This window comes from Anomaloglossus baeobatrachus, chromosome 1 (assembly GCF_048569485.1).
Source record: "Anomaloglossus baeobatrachus isolate aAnoBae1 chromosome 1, aAnoBae1.hap1, whole genome shotgun sequence".
Lineage (NCBI taxonomy): Eukaryota > Metazoa > Chordata > Amphibia > Anura > Aromobatidae > Anomaloglossus > Anomaloglossus baeobatrachus.
Window position 1 is genome coordinate 128,406,286 of NC_134353.1, and position 19,096 is coordinate 128,425,381.

At 42.7% G+C, this 19,096-nt stretch overlaps 1 protein-coding gene across 1 annotated transcript in view; it reads right to left on the bottom strand.

Moving 5' to 3' along the window:
• Positions 1-3,206: 3,206 nt before the first annotated feature.
• The window catches only part of SCFD2 (sec1 family domain containing 2), a 745,236-nt gene continuing 729,346 nt past the window's right edge, over positions 3,207-19,096 (bottom strand). The window contains exon 9 of the mRNA XM_075347035.1: positions 3,207-3,599. Coding sequence (XP_075203150.1) covers positions 3,507-3,599 — 93 coding nt within the window. The 3' untranslated portion in view covers positions 3,207-3,506. The remainder of the gene's footprint in view (positions 3,600-19,096) is intronic.

Consider the following 19,096-nt stretch of genomic DNA (forward strand, 5'->3'; position numbering starts at 1 on the left):
TGTAAGGGAGGTATTGCGTTTCAAATCAAAAGCTTTGTCGTTAAATCGGGATAACCTCCTGTTGGATAGAGGTAATGCTGAGAGGATTAGGAGAATCCCCTTTGTGTCCACTTATAACCACCTGAGTGGTAGAATCTCTGGGGCTTTGAGAAAACACTGGTCACTTTTGACAAGGGGACTGATTTTAAAATTCCCCCTTTGCTATCCTATACACGTGCGTGTAATCTGAAAGACAAGCTGATCAAATGTGACATAGCACATCTTAAAAGAGAACAATACAAACAACTTTGAATTGGCCTAAAATGGGTAATTTCCATGTTTGGGATGCGAATGCTGCATAATATCCTCAAAGGGAACCTGTTCTTTCATCCATATACGGGCAAAATATGTAGGATCAAAGAGCGATATATATGTACTAGCAACTGTGTTGTTTATCTACTATCCTTATGGACTTTTCTATGTGGGAGAGACCACTATGAAGATTAGGGCCCATATCAATAAGCATAAAAGTACCATAAAAGTACCATCAGAACGGGTTTGGTTGAGGTATATTTAGGTATATTTTTCAGTAAAATGTAAATTGTTCTTTTATTCTATAAACTACTGATAACGTCTCCAAATGTTCAAGCAATACATTTTGTATTTATTTTCTGAAAATGAGAAATGGTCAAAATAACAAAACAATGCATTGCTTTCAGACCTCAAATAATGCAAAGAAAACAAGTTCATAATCATTTAGAAACAACAATATTGTCTTAACTCAGGAAGTGTTCAGAAATCAATATTTTGTGGAATAACCATGATTTTTAATTACAGCTTTCATGCGTCTTGGCATGCTTTCCACCAGTCTTTCACACTGCTTTTGGGTGATGTTATGCCACTCCTGGTGCAAAAATGTAAGCAGCTCTTCTTTGTTTGATGGCTTGCGGTTATCCATCTTCCTCTTGATTATATTCCAGAGGTTTTCAATGGGGTTCAGGTCTGGAGATTGGGCTGGCCATGACATTGACCTACCAAAGGAATGGCAAATGGCAGCTGGGGTGAAGGGCAGGGCAAAATCGTAAATAGCATCCAGTGTGTACTGTACAACGCAGCATTTTAGGCGTAGGGAAAACATGCTGCATCCAAAATGTTGCTATTCCTGACCATGGGCACGTACCCTTAAACAGACAGGACTCCATAGCCACTATTGGCTGACAGATGCATGAACAAGGAACCCAATTTTTTTTCACTTTTACAAGGGATAGAAATAATAGATGCCACAATTTGTTGCCCAGTTGCTTCTCAGCGTGCTGATACCCTACTTGTGGTCAGAAACCTCTGTTTGAACAAGCGGGAGGGCTCGGAATGGAAGGAGCACCATTTGAATTTTGGAACACAAATTTGACTAAAAGAGACTACGGGAATCATGTTGTATTTGCAGAGCCTCCAAGGTACCTAAACAGCAGAAACACCACATGAGTGAACCCATTTTGGAAAATAGACCAATCAAGGAATTTATCTAGAGGTGTGTTCAGCATTTTGAACCCTTATGTGATCCACGGTACTTTTTAAAATGTGGATGTGAAGTTGTTTTAGCCTCAGATTTGTAATTTTCACAATGGATAATTGGAGAAAACGGACCCCATAATTTGATAGGCAATTTCTCCAGAGCTTGATGATACTCTATATTTGGTAAACCCCTCCTATTTAGGTACATGGCAGGGTTCTGAATTGAAAGAGCGCCATTTGATTTTTGGAGCCTAAATTTGTCTGGAAAAAATTGTGGATGCCATATTACTACATTTGCAGAGTCCCAATGTGCCAAAACAGCAGAATCCACCCACAACTGACCCCATTTTGAAACCTAGACCCCTCAAGGAATTCATCTAGGGGTCTGCTGAGTATTTTTAACCTACAGTTGATTCACAAAACTTTAAAACATTTACATGAGAAAACAAAGAACTACATTTTTTTCAACTAAAATACTATTTTAGCATCAAATTTATAATTTACACAAGGGGTAATAGGAGAAAATTAGCCCATACTTTGTTATGCATTTTCTCCTAAACACACTGATACCCCATATGTGGTAAACAATGTAATGATTGGGCACATGGAAAACTCGTAACGCAAAGAGTGCTACTTAATTTTTGGAAAGCAAATTTGGACACTGTGTTGGATTTGGAGAGCCCTTGAGGTACCAAAAAAAGCAGAAAAACCCGAAAAGTGACCCCACTGTTCAAATTGGACTTCTAATTCATCTACGGTTGCAGGGTCTATTTTGTAACATCCATGCCAAGCATTTTTTTTTTTTGGAGAATTGCAAATATGTGAGCCTAGTGCCCATATATTGTGCCCAGCTTGTGCGTCTGGTGATACGCCCCCCATAAATTAAGTGCGCTCTCTCCGCTACAATAACGTTACACACAGTCGCTAACGGCAGTTTAGGTGTGCCTTAGAAGGGGGTGGGTATTTAGATTTAGGAGAGCAGCTGTTGCTTTTCCAGAGTCTTTATTCTACCAGTAACGTGGGAACCCCCTATATTTCCAGTGACTGATGAAGATTTGGTAAGATTTTGGGGTACAGAACGTTTTTTGATTGTTTTCAGTATACGGCTGGGATCATATTCTTGCTTTCTATTCTGAAAACTTATGTTGGGGTTTCCATGTAAATCTCCCAAAAATGTGATTCAGATGAAACCACCAAAAGAACCACTCACTCTAATGAGGCAGATGGAGACATTTTGCACACCGTTTGGCATCTGTTCCAGTGGTGTCCATCTTTTTTTTATCCATGCACTGAACCGTGGTCAACCAAACTTGTGCGCTAAAATGACGCCTAAAATGAATAGGAAAAGGAAAAGTCTTTCAGATGTTTTGCAAATTAATTTCAGGTATCTTTATTGAGGCGCACCTGCTCAAAAATCTCTATGTGCACATGGCCTTAGATAATCATCTGATCAGTTGTGAAGAGGCGTATGCCCGCTGTATGGAACAGGTCTAATGCCAGCGCTGATACCCAGTTATATAACAAAATTAATTGAATACACCCAGATGTTGTTGCTCTTCCATGGCCAGCTGTACATTGTTGAATTCACCTTCCAAAAAAAAGCCAAACCCATGAATGTCCTTGCCCGGGAGCAGACTAGAATATTGTTCACTATTATGTAACATCATTAATCTCCCGACAGACAGGTGTTTATCGCCCCATTAAGGCAGTCAACGTATATTAGCCAAGGTTTATTATTGTCAGGACTTGCCAGCACCACGACAGCGCAGATAATGAGCAACGTGTTAAAGCAGATGAGGGAGAAAATGCACAGACGAGATCTGCAGGATCCCTACAAGGTACAAAGACAAAGCTTCTCCAATTATCTGCTCTGAGACATATTTTAATGAATACAAAAAGAAACAAACTGGATAGAAATCTTCAGGCTCTTCATCCTCGTATACACATTAGACAAGTGGAGCCCATCTTGTTGTGATTTTAACCCTGGATCATCACTCATCTGGCGGAGAAAACAGTCAGATGCCGGTGTCTGGGTGCAGACGGTCTGTTGCAAACAGCAAATCAGGAATGTTGAGCGGTGTCAGAAGTCTTGTGGACAGAACAACCACCTAAAATTAGAACAGAAAACAAACTTAGAAAACACAAACTCTATTTTGCAAGCTGTCGAAGTCACTATACCGGAAAACAAAAACAATGTACAGTATAATATACAAAATGGCCTGGGACACCATGTTATATATAGATATTTTTTAATACTTAAGGATATGTGCACATAATATTTGTTAGACACCGACATATATAACAAAAAAAATGCAATGCAGAAAAATGACCCCCAGTAGTCCTAAATAAAGGGGTATAATAGCAGGGACTAAAACTTAACTTTTAATCTAAAATCACATATCATAAAGTGCAGTGCATTATACAAAAATTGCCAAAAGGCAAAACAATAGATGAATCTCACCTGATCTTTCTCCACTGATAAGAATGAGCACCAATCATTCTTACCTGTGGAGAAAGATCGGGTGAGATCCATATATTGTTTTGCCTTTTGGCAATTTTTGTATAATGCACTGCACTTTATGATATGTGACACCAGCATATATGCATCATTTTTTAAGCAGAAGATGGTTCAGGTAAACATGGGCAGTGTTTTCCCTGAAGCGCCTTTTCTGACATGTCTTTGGACATCCTTTACGGTGGCTTTGCTGCCGGCGTTTTTTTTTCTAATTCCATATATAATACAATGGTTGCTTCCAAATTAAAAATGCCAGAAGAATGGTCCGGTCACTTCTTTTAGCTGCTTGATTAAAGGGAATCTGTCACCAGGTTTTTCTCTTACGAGCTAAGGCCACCACGAGTGAGTCCTTATACGCAGCATGTACAGAATACTGTAAGAGCCCAGGCAGCACTGCACAACGTGAGTAAAGGCTGCTTTACACCAGACAATCTATCGTGCGATAGATCGTCAGGGGTCACGGTTTTTGTGACGCACATCCGGCATCGCTGGCGATGCCGGCCTGTGTGACACCTCCTAGCGACGCAGTATCGCTCACAAATCGTGAGTCGTGTACTGCTCGCTAGGTTCCATAATATCGTTTAATTTAGTTGTTCATCGTTTTCGTGGTAGCACACGCCGCTCCGTGTGACACCACGGGAACGATGAACAGCAGCTCACCTGCGTCACGCGGCCGCCACCGGCTATGTGAAGGAAGGAGGTGGGCGGGATGTTTACGTCCCGCTCATCTCCGCCCCTCCGCTTCCATTGGCCGGCGGCCGTGTGACGTCGAGCGTCCCTCCCACTCCAGGAAGTGGACGTTCGCCGCCCACAGCAAGGTCGCATGAGAGGTAAGTATGTGTGACGGGGGTTACAGACTTTGTGCGCCACGGGCAGCGATTTGCCCGTGACGCACAAACGACGGGGGCGGGTACGATCGATTGTGAAATTGCACAATCGGTCGTACCGTGTAAAGCAGCCTTAACACCTTTATAATACTCACCTAGGGAACAGTCCGGTTCGATGGGTGTCAATGCTCTCGGTTCAGCGCTTCCTCTCTTCCTTCCATCGCCACTGTCCTGCTGAGCACCCTGTGCATGACGAGTCCTGCGTCATTCACACAGAGGCCTCCATTACGCTCCTGCGCATGCGCACGTTGATCTGCCTTACTGAGGGCAGACAAAGTACTGTAATGTGCAGGCGTGGGCGGTCTTTAACCTTTCATGTAATGCACATTGCAGTAATTTGCTGTGCCCTCAGCCGGGCAGATCAAAGTGTGCATGCGCAGGAGCGCAATGATGGCCTTTGTGTTGAAGACACAGGACTTGTCATGCACACAAGGCGGGACATAAGGACGGTGATCGCACAAGATGGAGGAGGCACTGGACCGAGAGCAGTGACACATCATACCAGACCACCCTCTAGGTGAGTATTAGAAAGTTGTACTTTACGCTCTACAGAGCGGCCTAGACTCTTATATACAGTATTCTGGACTGATGTATATGAAAGCTCAGTGGTTGTGGCTGCAGATCATAAGGGAAAACTTGGTGACCGGTTCCCTTTAAAAAGATACAAACGACATAACATATGCCCAGCATGTTGTTTTGACATTGCTGTGCATAAGTTCATTCTTTTTGGAGATTTGGAAAGATCGTCAATATATTAGCCCTGGAAATCCGATTTAGTCCGGTGTTTCCAATATGCCACAAACAGTAGCACTGTCGCCATGAACAGGTATTACGCCAACTAAATGTGCAGGGTCAACCTGACAGTGAATATTGGCAATGTGTGACGCTCTCATCATGTCACAATATCTGATACGCAGATAATAATACAAAGAAAAGAGCACTTATCGCATTATTCCTGAGAACTACTGGTACAAGCTGCGGCTGCTGCTGACCTGTAACTGGTTTGTCTCAGGAAGCAGGAGACCGAAATAAATTGCTAACATTTACTGCATTATAGTCAAGTGTGATATTTGGAAGTGTAATGCAAAAGTAACAGCTTGGTAGAAGCATAAAGGACACGGCACGTGTTATTACATGTGGACCAACTATTAACCATATCCTTAATTACATATAACTTTACCCTGTATTACAGATACATCACTAAGTATATATTTATTTACTATGGATGTATAAAGGGTCTGACAGGGCATATAATTCAGATGAATATTTATTTTTCCAAGGCACAAAAAACTGTATCAAACCCTGAATAAATTATTTAGCCTACTAGAATTGGATTTGTGATGAGTGAGTGTACTCACCACTAACTGATACTCGATCGAGCATTGAGGGGTTCAGGTACGTTCATTACTCAACCGAGTATCTTGAGTGCTCAAGCGCCATGTTTGAGTCCTCGCCCTGCATGTTTCATGGCTGTTAGACAGCCAATTTAACATGCAGAGATGCTGTACCCGATAATGCTGTGGCCACGTTGGCTACTGGCATTACTGAGATTGGCCGCCCGCATTGTGTCATCAGTATTATTTAAGACCAGGTGACGCTGTAGGGACTCAAGGCTATGCCAGTCCCCTGAAGAAGTAGCCGGCACACAGAAGGTTTTATTTAATGTAATGGAATGTATTGTGTATCTTGTAAATGGCTACCAGGTGGCAGTGTGGTAGTGACGGCTGTCCTGGCACCTGGGTAAGCAGACACAGAGTTAAGAGAATGGAAATAGATAGGGTATATATAGGACAGGTTGTAGAAGGAGGGTAGGAGAGTCCTCAGGAGAAGATAGAGATAAGAGGACATACTATTCTATGAATTCAAGATCCTAAGAGTCAACCCTTTGATCACGGACATGCGGGGTCCTGCTCTTAAGAGGACTGTGAAACTGCGTCCCAAGAAGCGGGGATTAGTCCGGTTGGTTGGAGTGGCATCTGTTCTTTCCTGTATTGGAAACACAAAGATATCTCCTGCAAGACCAAAGGTCAGAGGGGCCCTTAAAGAAGAAGGGTAGGTCCTGGCCAAAAGCATGAACGGAGGAGTGCTGTCACACTGAGCCCTTCCAAAGCGCAAGCTAATCCCTTTGGATTGGATGGATAGGCTTAAGGACTATTTGAATCGGTTCGTGCAGCGTGACGTCAGACAAGAGAATGAGGGGGCCTAGTGGTGTCTGATGGAACTCAGGTGCCAGGAAAGCGGTCGGACGTTAAATTTAATTGTGAATTGGAGTCTGGAGAGAACCCCGTCGGGACCAGAAGCGGTGACCGTGCTAGGCAAGTGGAAAAAGTCCCTGTAATGAAGATCAGTAAAGTTCGGTTGTTTAAAGAAGATATACCAGTGTCTGCTTTATTAACTCAGAGAAATAATGGACGGTGGTGAAAGCATCCCTGCAGTGGAGCAGCGACTGAGAGGCAAGGGGTTACCAAGCGGCTAGGCTGCGGCCTGGCAACCCCTGCACACTGTCCTCCAGAAGACGTTTAGGGAGAGTTGATCTAGGGCTGCCTTCACACGTTTGTGTTTCAGGTATCCATTTTCACACGCATTAAAATAGGTGTTGATTTACACACCTCCATGAACAACAAGAGGGTCGTATGATCCATATGGAGTCCATTGTCCATATCTTGTCCATTTTTTACTGTTAGCATGGATGAAAACAATCAATAGAAGTCTATGGGTCTGTGAAAAACACCTACAGCACATAGATGACATCCATGTGACATAGTACATGTGAACTACGCATGTTTGTCCGTGTGATCGCTGGGTCATCAAATCACTCCAGGTGCACACTGCACTGCGGGAGACCTGGCGCCCCTAAAGAGCAGTGACATCAGTAACGTTACCATTCCTCACAGGCGCTGGGTCTCGTGCAGCGCAGTGTGACCTGGAGTCTCGGCAACCCTGAACAGCAGTAACATTACTGATGTCACCGCTCATCAGGGTCATCGGGTCACAAGGTCACGCTGAGCTGTCCATGAGATCTGGTGCTCCGGTAACATTACTGATGTCACTGCTCTTCAGAGGCGCCGGGCCTCACGCAGTGCAGTGTGTAGTAGGGCTGAAAAACTTTCAGAGTTGTTAACATCATCATAGTTATGAATGAGGAGCCATAGGGAAAAAAAGTAAAAAGAAAAACACTGCCTCTGCTAGCTGCATAACTCTAATATAGGTTTATAACTAAAGGCCCAAACCCACCGCTGAGCTGCGTACCTTAGAAGATATAGCAGGCGCAGCACGGGGTCAGTATATGATGTTGGTCTAAACACATGAGGATCCAACTACAACACCAGCTAAGGAGCATTTGTAATGCCTGGGCAGCCACATAAAGGGAATCTGTCAGCACAGGATGATTGTTCAAATTAAGAGCAGGTACCCGGTGCACCATGGCGGAGCCACACATTTAAAGGGGTATTGCCATTGCCAAGATTCTATCCCAATATGTAGTAGATATTATTATTATAATAATAATAATAATAATAATAGCAAATACCTCCAATTAGAAACGTAGTATAGTTCTCCTAATTAGATACTCACTTTATGTGATGGGTATTGCAGTTGCTTAGGTATTCATGGTTATGACCACTAACAACTATTTAACTCAGTCCTATGAGTGGATGTAGCCATGGACACCTAAGCTGCAATGCCCGGCACATAAGGTAAAAGACATAACTATATCCAGAGAACTATACTATATTTCTAATTGGATGTATTTTCTATTATTGTTATTATTAAACATATTGGTATCTGATCTTGGAGATGGGAATACCCCTTTAGGTGCATCTTTCTTCTTACCTATTTTCCATCGATCACCGCCCTTCTCTGACGCTATGAAGCCAGCAGAGCTGTTATTCAAAAAGCCGGGAGGAAGGAGATTTATCTTTGGCCTCTTATTTCTAAATGTATAGCTCTGGCTTTACAGGAGCCAGAGGAAAGTGGAGCTTGAGGGAAAACAAGCAGGTGGGAAGGTTCACTGAAATGTTTGGCCATGTCAAGGGTGCAATGAGCGCCTATACTTGGTTTGAACAGTCATTCTGTGATGACAGAGTCCCTTTAACCCCTTCACAACCAAGGACGTATATATACGTCCTTGGCCGTGTCTGTCCCTTTAATGTAAGCTCTTATCATGGGAGCAAGTACAACACTGACTCCAAGTGTTGTACCTGGTACCTTGATGACTGATGAAGACGCCAGTTTTGCATGGACTATATGCCTGTAATTTTATCCATTTTTTCTTCTTTCTTTTAGACTATTGAGTAATTATTTTCACAATAAAATGCACATTAAGTTTACATCTTAATGGATACGTTTGTATTTAATCTGGACTTCACCAACCAGTAGTGCCCAGGGTTCAGTATTTATCCCTAGACTATAGCTAATAGTTATAAGGCCCCTAATTTTCCCATGCAGTAGTACTGCCCATTCTACTGGATCCTCGTACATTATCTGTTGTCTTGCATTAAAAGGATCAACCCTCCTAAGCTGTCTATATGGGCATGTAGGTCACAGCTGAATAAAATTACATCTTAATATTTGTAATCTAATGTGTTATTCCACAGAAATTCACATTTATATATAAATGAGCTGTTAAGATCTATGGGCGGACACTGATCGCCCTGAGAATTCACCTCCAGAGATTATTTTAAAGGAATGGGGGAGTTACCAGTGTGAGACATGTAATGACTGACAGTCTGCTCTTCAAGGGAAAAAATGTTGAGAGAATGCAAAATGTTGCAAAATTTTAGCGCAGCCAATCTTGTGCCAAAACTGTGCAACTTTATGAAATGGGCCATTAATATTTTGAAAATAACCATTTAACATAGCGCCTGATTTTTACTTTTTCTGATGGAGCATTCCCTTTAAGATCCTCTGTACAGTGTTTTGGTTTATGTGAGAACACTGTCACTAATGCCTAATATTATATTCACACTGTTTTACCTAGATACTGGTTCCAATAGTCTGTGCTCATCAATGCATGAAACGTCCCAAACAACAGCACAGAAGATGGTGACATAACCCTTCTCTTTGCTGTGAAATCCTATTTGCTTTTGTATTTGCGCAATGCCTCGTTATTATCTCTTCCTTGTTGCTTTGGAGTTTGAGCAAATTAGCGTTTCTATTAATTAAACTCTCAGAAAGCAATATGTGCATTTTTAGTGAATACTTTCAGAGGGTTAAAATCTATTCAGATGAGTGTGACCCGTAACCTAAGTCAAGCTGATGCCCAGCTATGCCAGCTAGGATGTCACTGCTGTCAATGTGCCCTAGACAGCCCGCCAACATTCCCGCAGCATACTTTCAAAATGTCTTTCTTATTAATGATGTGCTGATCGTTTGGGTCTTCATTAGGGCCTCGTGGAGGCGTCCGCACGAGCCTGTCTATCAGTACGTAACAATTGCATCGCCGCTGAATCTGGAGAAAGTATTTCTGCTGCTCTATTAGAAAGTGATGAATGAGACATGAAATGGGGAGAAGAATTTGTTTGGAATCGGGAGCACCAGAAAGACTTCTTTCACTTAACAGAACCATTGATGAAGCACAATGCCTAACTGAGCGCTAAATTGAGCAGAAAACGCCGGCCTTAACACTTTCATTGCTAAGCTTAAAAGCCTCTTAGCCAGACCAGGATAATTCATTTACACAGGAGATTTGCAAGGAATTAAAGTGGTGGTTCACTACCCTTCAATAGTGGCCACATCCCTGTAAAACTGATAGGGAAGACCTTTTTTCAAATACCTTGTTCAGCCAATTCTGCCTCTGAGCGGCGCTATTGCGCTCCACTCATCCCCATGAAGTGATCCCCGGGACTCTGTGACCTCTGAGATACGGTGATGTCAGGTCAACTGGAAGTTGATCTGACATCACCGAGGCGGCCCCACTGAGCTGTGGGCGGAGTTTCCTGCTCGTCACAGCCCAGTGTCACAGTTCAGGATCGATTCTGCTTGCGGCGCTCTGCAGTGAAGGAAAGAGTGTGCGACATGCTGCGCTGTGAAAAGTGGTGAAACGCCGCCCACAGCCCAGTCACTCAGGAAGACTGGGGCCCGCGTCGGTGATGTCAGGTCAACTAGAAGTTGACCTGAAATCACCGGATCTCAGAGGTCACGGAGCCCAAGGGTCACATGATGGGGATGACCTCAATAGCACCGCTCAGAGACAGAATTGGCTGAACAAGGTATTTGAAAAAAGCCTTCCCTATCAGTTTTACAGGGATGTGGTCACTATTGCAGACTAGTAAATCACCTCTTTTAGGCTATGTGCCCACGCTGCGGAAAATGCGCAGATTTTGCATCGCATTTCTCACGGAAAAGCCGCGGATTTTCCAGAAATCTGCAGCACAGCTACTCCCCAGCCATTTCTATGGCATTTGGGAAATGCTGTGCCCACGCTGCGGATTTTTCCGCAGCGGAAATCGTGCGTCTTTTCGTGCGAAAAAATCTGCAGCATGTCAATTATTGTTGCGGATTTTCGTGCGGATTTTGCCTATTCAATTGAATTAAAAGAAAAAAATTGCAAAATCCGCAACAAAATCCGCGTCATATCCACATCAAATCCGCACCTATGAAAAGGTGCGGATTCCGGGGGAAAGCTGCAGATTTTGATGCAGAAAAATCCGCAGATACAGAGTCCCGTGGGCACATAGCCTAAGGATTGCCATCAATACTTATGTGCTGGAGAGACAGCAATTTTTTTTTAATCAATTGGAGACATTATATATTTTTTTATAATTTGCTAGTTTTTTGGGCACAGTTGACAGCATAGAGGATCTTTGCCCAGCTGCACACCAAACTGTGCCACCTTCATATGTGCAGTATCACTGGCACCATTGTTTTTGGACATATTTACCACTCCTGAATGTTACTTATACACTCCAAAAATGACATCTAATCTCCAACCACAATGTTAAGGGCTATTTTCAGCTGCTACTAAGAATTCAGCTGGAACTTGTTGCTAGAACACCAGCATCTTCCGGCATGCCCGCTAGCAGTTTTACAGCTGGGATCAGTCTGACTCAATTTGATTTTCAATCTAGAAGACGCTTCACTGCTCATCCAGGTATCTTCCTCAATTTAACAAAATGCTAAGGAAATTTGACAGCGTACACCCTATGTGGTTAATTCATGCGCCATCTGTGATTCTCATTGCCATAATAGCTTGTCAGGGGTCTTAGACAAAGCCACAGGTGGAAGTGCTTGCTATAGAACTATTGAGGGAGAAAATGAGAAAACCATGTTCGCACAGGACATTACTGTGTGGCTAATCAAGAAAAATATTCATCACTTTGGGATTTTGCACGAAGCCTATAATAAAGAAAAATAAACCCATAATCACTGAAAAATAGTAAAAGCAAATCCATATTTTGTTGTGCTCTCATACACCAACATAGAAAACAAAAAAAGTACCCAAGCATGGATCAAGAGGATCTATCCACCCCCAGGATAGCAAATTTATACTGGGAAAAATAGAGATGTTGATGTTTCCATCACTGACCCTAGTGTAGGAATGTATGACTTGTAGGGGCAGCTCGGAGCCTCTATACGGAACTGCTAACCCCGTACCACCAAAGCCTGTTTTCACCGTCTGGCCGGCCAAATTTTACAAATAATAACTCAGGAACACTTCAACAGATACCAATCATTCTGTAATAGTTTTTTCGTGACATATTGTACTTCACGTTACTGCTAAATTTAGGTAAAATTTTGTTATGTTTACAGTGGAACCTCGGATTATGAGTAACCCGGTTTGCGAGCATTTCGCTATACGAGCAAAGCTTGCTGTAAATTTGTAACTCAGTTTATGAGCAAGCTTTGCTATACAAGCAAATAATCACCACACACACTTCCGGTTCCGTACTTTAACCGCGCTTTCACACGCTCTTGTAGTCTGCACAAACACGCACAAACATGCATAAACACGCACAAACACACACAAACACGCACACACACATATTATGCTCACACCTTCCGTTCCCTAGCCGGCCTCATGGTTCTTGTAGTTCGCTGCTCCAGGATGTGTATCGGGTAACCATCGCGACGATGGAGGGACTTCTGCTGTCAGCCGCTACTCAAATGCAGCGCGCTGAGCAATCAGAGGCATGTGGCTCCTGCCTTTGATGTCAGCGCTCTGGCAGTGGAAGGTCCAGCATCGGTCGCGATGGTTACCTGATACACATGCTGTACTGGCGAACTACAAGAACCATGGGGCCGGCGAAGGAACGGAAGGTAAGGTGAGCATAATATGTGTGCATGTTTGTGTGTGTTTGTACGTGTGTGGAATGGCACAATAGGGGACCAGGATGGGACATTGAACAAGTTGTGGAACGAATTGTCTGAGATTGCATTATTTCCTATGTGAAATTTTGCTTTGCTAGACAAGTAACTATATTTACAAGCACACTCCCAGAACGGATTGTTCTCGTAAACCAAGGTTCCACTGTATTTGTAAAAATATCAAAATATTGGTGAAAAATTTTGTACATTTCGTAATTTTCAAACCTGTCATTTTTATGCCCTTAAACCAAAAAGCTATGTCAAACAAAATAAATAAATATAATTTCCCACATGTCTACTTGACATCAGCATAATTTCTTAAACATTTTTTTTGTTGTTAGGAAGCTAGACAGGCTAAAAGATTATCAGCAATTTATCATTTTTCAAACAAAATTTACAAAAACCATTTAGTTTTTTGGGACCACATCACATTTGAAGTGACTTTGAGGGGCTTATGTGACAGAAAATACAAAAAAGTGGCACCATTTTGAAAAATGCAGCCCTCACACGGCTCAAAACTACAATCAAGAAGTGGACAGCACGGTGGCTCAGTGGTTAGCACTGCAGTCTTGCAGCGCTGGGGTCCTGGGTTCAAATCCCACCAAGGACACTATATGTAAGGAGTTTGTATGTTCTCTCAGTGTTTCTGTGGGTATTCAGGTTTTGTCCCACACTCCAAAAACATACTCATAGGGAACCTAGATTGTGAGCCCCAATGGGGACAGTGTTGCCATTGTATGTAAAGTGCCTTGGAATTAATAGCGCTATATAAATGAATAAATATTATTATTACTAACTGTATATGTGAATCACAGGAAAAAAATATACCTATATATTTTCCCCACAAAAATATTGCTTTTGCCCCAAATTTTTAATTTTCACAATTGTAACAGGAGAAAATGCACAGTATAATTTGTTGTGTAATTGTTGTGCACAACAGGGCTTGGAGGAGAAGGAGCGCCATTCGACTTTTGGAATGCAAATTTGGCTTAAATAGATAGTGGATGCCATGTCGCATTTGCCAAACCCCTGATGTGCCTAAACCTTTGAAACTCCCCACAAGTGACCCCATTTTGAAACCTACACCCCTGAAGCAATTTATCTAGATGTTTGGTGAGCACTTTGAACCCCCAGGTGCTTCAAAGAATTTTATAATGTTGAACCATAAAAATTAAAAAAAAATACATTTTTCCCACAAATATGTTATTTTTGCCACAAGTTTTTAATTTTCACAAGGGTAACTGGAGAAAATGGACCATACAATTTTTTGCACAATTTCTCCTGAGTACACAGATATCCCATATGTGATAGAAAACTACACGGCAGGCCTCGGAAGGGAAGCGCCATACACTTTCAGAGAACACAACTAGCTGAAATAACGGACGCCATGTAGAAATTGTAGAGTCCCGGATGTGCCTACACAGTGAAAATTTCCCATAAGTAACTCCATTTTGGAATCCATACCCCTGAAGGAATATAGTTAGGGGTGTGAAGAGCACCTTAAACCCACAAGGTGCTTAACTGAATGTTATGTCATTGGAAAGAAGAAGAAAAAATAGTTACATTTTCACCACAAAAAATTAGTTTTAACCTAGATTTTACATTTTCACAATGGAAAATGGCTAACAATGAGACCAAAATGTGCTACACAATTTCTGCTAAGTGTGGCAATATTTGACCCTTGGAGCACAGCTTTTCTTAGTATATTTTGTCAATGCCATACACAGAGCTCTTAAGCACCAGAAGACGCAGACTCCCCCCTCAACTGTCCCTATTTTAGACATGACACCCCTCTGTAAACTTTTCCAAAGGTGTAGTGACAATATTGACTCCATGATTGTTTTCCAGAAAGAAGCAGCAATGGATGTTGCTGAGTACAAATTGCAAATCTACCATTGTAGTGCCCATAGATTATTCCCAGCTTGTGCTTCTGGAGACATGCACTTGGTAAATTAAGTATGCTCTCCTCAGTACAGTGCTGGATTTAGCTGAAGTTTTTATTGGGAACATTTTACATGAATATTTGGATCACATTTATCCTGTGCTCTACGCTGAGCACTTTCTTTGGGGTTTCCATCTAAATCTCCGAATCATTCAGATGTCACCCCTGAGGGATTCATTCAATATAATGTGGCAGAAGAGTTACTCTGGACTCTGTATGGTCTCTGTTCAGCAGTGTCTGTCTTTTCAGAAGTGCACAAAACTGGTGGACCGCGCTTTTATGAACATTGAAGATGGACACCACTGGATCAAAGGCCAGAGAGAGTCCAAAATGTCTCAGTCTGCCTAATTATAATGAATGTTGCATTGGGTTTTTTTCTGAACCACATATTTTAGAGATTTACATGTAAACCCTGATGTAAGTGCTCAACGTAGAAAGCAGAATATATGTAAGCCTTACTGCGATCTTTGGATGGCAGAATAAACAACAGCAGGTCAAGAATGTATTTATTTATTTTTTATGCCATTCACTGTACGGTATAGGCAATTGAACAGTTTTATTCTTTGGGTTGGTGCGATTACAGCGATACGATGTGTTTATTGGGTTTTTATGTTTGGCTACTATCACACGCTAAAACCGCTTTAAAGAAGTTTTTGCACCACAATATTTTGAGACCTGTTATATTTTCGTTTTTTCTGCTGACAGAGTTATGTGATGGTTTAAGTTTGGGATGAGTTGACTTTTTTTATTAGTACTGTTTTCGGTCACAGCATTTTTTGATCGCTTTTTATTCTAATTTTTGGGATACTGTACATTGACATACAGCTGCTAATCAGTGGTCAGGTTACAAAGAACAGTTGACTATAAGGCACAAGACACCTACTCTTGTAGTGACAATCTCCTGCTAATAAAACAATGATTTTAATGCAACAACAACACACAACCTAGTAAGTGACATATTTCTGGAATCAGGCTCTCAGCCCCTCCATCACACTGCTCTCGAATCACATAGCTCATACCTGTTGACAGATTCTCTTAAGACCAGCTTTGATTTCAAAGTACCTATTATATGATTTCACCAGAAGATAGCCGTATTCCCCTTCTCATTGAGATACACCTGCCCGATCAGTATTATATATTGTTATTGTAGGAGGTAGACAGATTATATTGTGTTCATAAGTATGTTTATATGCCTTTAAGTGTAGTACAGTGAATTACTCTACTCTGACCTAGCTGGTTCTCTAAGATGTTTTAGTATATAGAGTTAAAAGAAAAAGGTTTTCGTACAGTGTTAGCCAGTTGACAAATGATTGATTGCTCTCAGTGAGAGAAACAAAAATAAAATTTTGTAGTTCTGATACCTTTTAGTGGCTAACTAAGATAAAAATAAAATATGATGTTATAAAGCAAGCTTTTGAGACATCTCAGGTCTCTTCCTCAGGCATGGTATGACAAAATAGCTGAAGAAACACAAATATATACACAAAACAGGGCAGAGCGATGCATAGTAAAAGGACATTTAAATAAACAAACACTGAGCTTGGAAAGTGAGTCCTTAATTAGCTTTGATTAGTGGTGTGAGTTTTATTGTACAAAATATCCATGTAGGATCAGAGGCCTGGTGCCCTTGGTGCCTGGTGCCCTTGAGGCCTTGCTCCAGGACACAACATAAACCACATGAAAGTTGTCATATTAAAAGGCAACTTCAGATCACAGAGCCATCGCAGGGTCTGGGAATACAAATTCATCACAATGTTTAAGGGCACCTTCACACTTAGCGATGCAGCAGCGATCCGACCAGCGATCTGACCTGGTCAGGATCGCTGCTGCATCGCTACATGGTCGCTGGTGAGCTGTCAAACAGGCAGATCTCACCAGCGACCAGTGAACAGCCCCCAGCCAGCAGCGACGTGCAAGCGACGCTGCGCTTGCACGGAGCCGCCGTCTGGAAGCTGCGGAGACTGGTAACTAAGGTAAACATCAGGTATGGTTACCCGATGTTTACATTAGTTACCAGCGCACACCGCTTAGCTGTGTGTGCAGGGAGCAGGGAGCCGCGCACACTGAGCGCTGGCTCCTTGCTCTCCTAGCTGCAGTACACATCGGGTTAATTAACCCGATGTGTAATGCAGCTACATGTGCAGAGAGCAGGGAGCCGCGCACACTGCTTAGCGCTGGCTCCTTGCTCTCCTAGCTGCTGTACACATCGGGTTAATTAACCCGATGTGTACAGCAGCTACATGTGCAGAGAGCCGGAGCCGGCAGCACAGGCAGCGTGAGAGCTGCAGAGGCTGGTAACTAAGGTAAATATCGGGTAACCACCTTGGTTACCCGATGTTTATCTTGGATACAGCTTACCTCAGCTGTCAGACGCCGGCTCCTGCTCCCTGCTCGCTTCATTTGTCGCTCTCTTGCTGTCACACACAGCGATCTGTGTGTCACAGCAGGAGAGCGGCTTTGAAGAAAACGAACCAGGGCTGTGTGTAACGAGCAGCGATCTCGCAGCAGGGGCCAGATCGCTGCTCATTGTCACACACAGCGAGATCGCTAATGAGGTCACTGCTGCGTCACAAAAAGCGTGACTCAGCAGCGATCTCGGCAGTGAGCTCGCTGTGTGTGAAGCACCCCTAACTCTGTGGACACAGGACTCAATCTCTCAGAAGGATTTATGACTCATTATAAAATCTGAGAGGTCAGCTCCAGAGACTACAAGGGCACCAGGCCTCTGATCCTACATGGATATTTTGGACAATGAAACTCACACCACTAATCAAAGCTAATTAAGGACTCACTTTCCAAGCTCAGTGTTTGTTTATTTAAATGTCCTTTTACTATGCATCCTCTGCCCTGTTTTGTGTATATATTTGTGTTTCTTCAGCTATTTTGTCATACCATGCCTGAGGAAGAGACCTGAGATGTCTCGAAAGCTTGCTTTATAACATCATATTTTATTTTTATCTTAGTTAGCCATTAAAAGGTATCAGAACTACAAAATTTTATTTTTGTTTCTCTCACTGAGAGCAATCAATCAGTATATAGAGTGTAATGTGTTTGATGTAAGGCATTTTATCACAGTAAATATTGTATTAATGATCTGTAAAGTATAAGTATGCTAAGTAGGATAATATGCAGTAAGCCACAATAGTACTAGCTAGTAGCTATAGGAATAACAATATATGTTTTAAGATTTAGTGCAACATAGGGACAAGTGTGCAGGAGGGGAAATCAGTGGTAGATAGTGTGTTATTAGAGGCAATACTAAGGGGTGCTTTACACGTTGTGACATAGCTAGCTATTGCTAGCGATGTCGCGACTGATAGCACCCGTCCCCGTCAGTGGCACGATATGAGATCGCTGCCGTAGCGAACATTATCGCTACGGCAGCGTCACACGCACATACCTTGTCAGCGACGACGCTGTGACTACCGAAATATCCCTCCTTCAAGGGGGAGGTGCGTTCGGCGTCATAGCGTCGTCACTGCGGCGTCACTAAGCGGCCGGCCAATAGAAGCGAAGGGGTGGAGATGAGCGGGAAGTAACATCCCGCCCACCTCCTTCCTTCCTCATTGCCGGTGGACGCAGGTAAGGAGATGTTTCTCGGTCCTGCGGTGTCACACATAGCGATGTGTGCTGCTGCAGGAACAAGGAACAACATCGTACCTCTCGCTGCAGCGATATTAAGGAAATGAGCGACGTGTCAACGAGCAACGATTTTTCACGTTTTTGTGATCGTTGATCGTCTCTCATTTGTGTTACACGCTGCGATGTCGGTAACGGCGCCGGATGTGCGTCACTAACGACGTGACCCCGACGATATATCGTTACCAATATCACAGTGTGTAAAGCACCCTTAAGTGTAGGTTCAGCAGATCAGATGTTGATACAGTGGTAGCCTGGGACAAAGAGCACAGTGGGTGGAGGAAGTAAAGCAGACAGAGTAAAGGCCCAGTCACACAT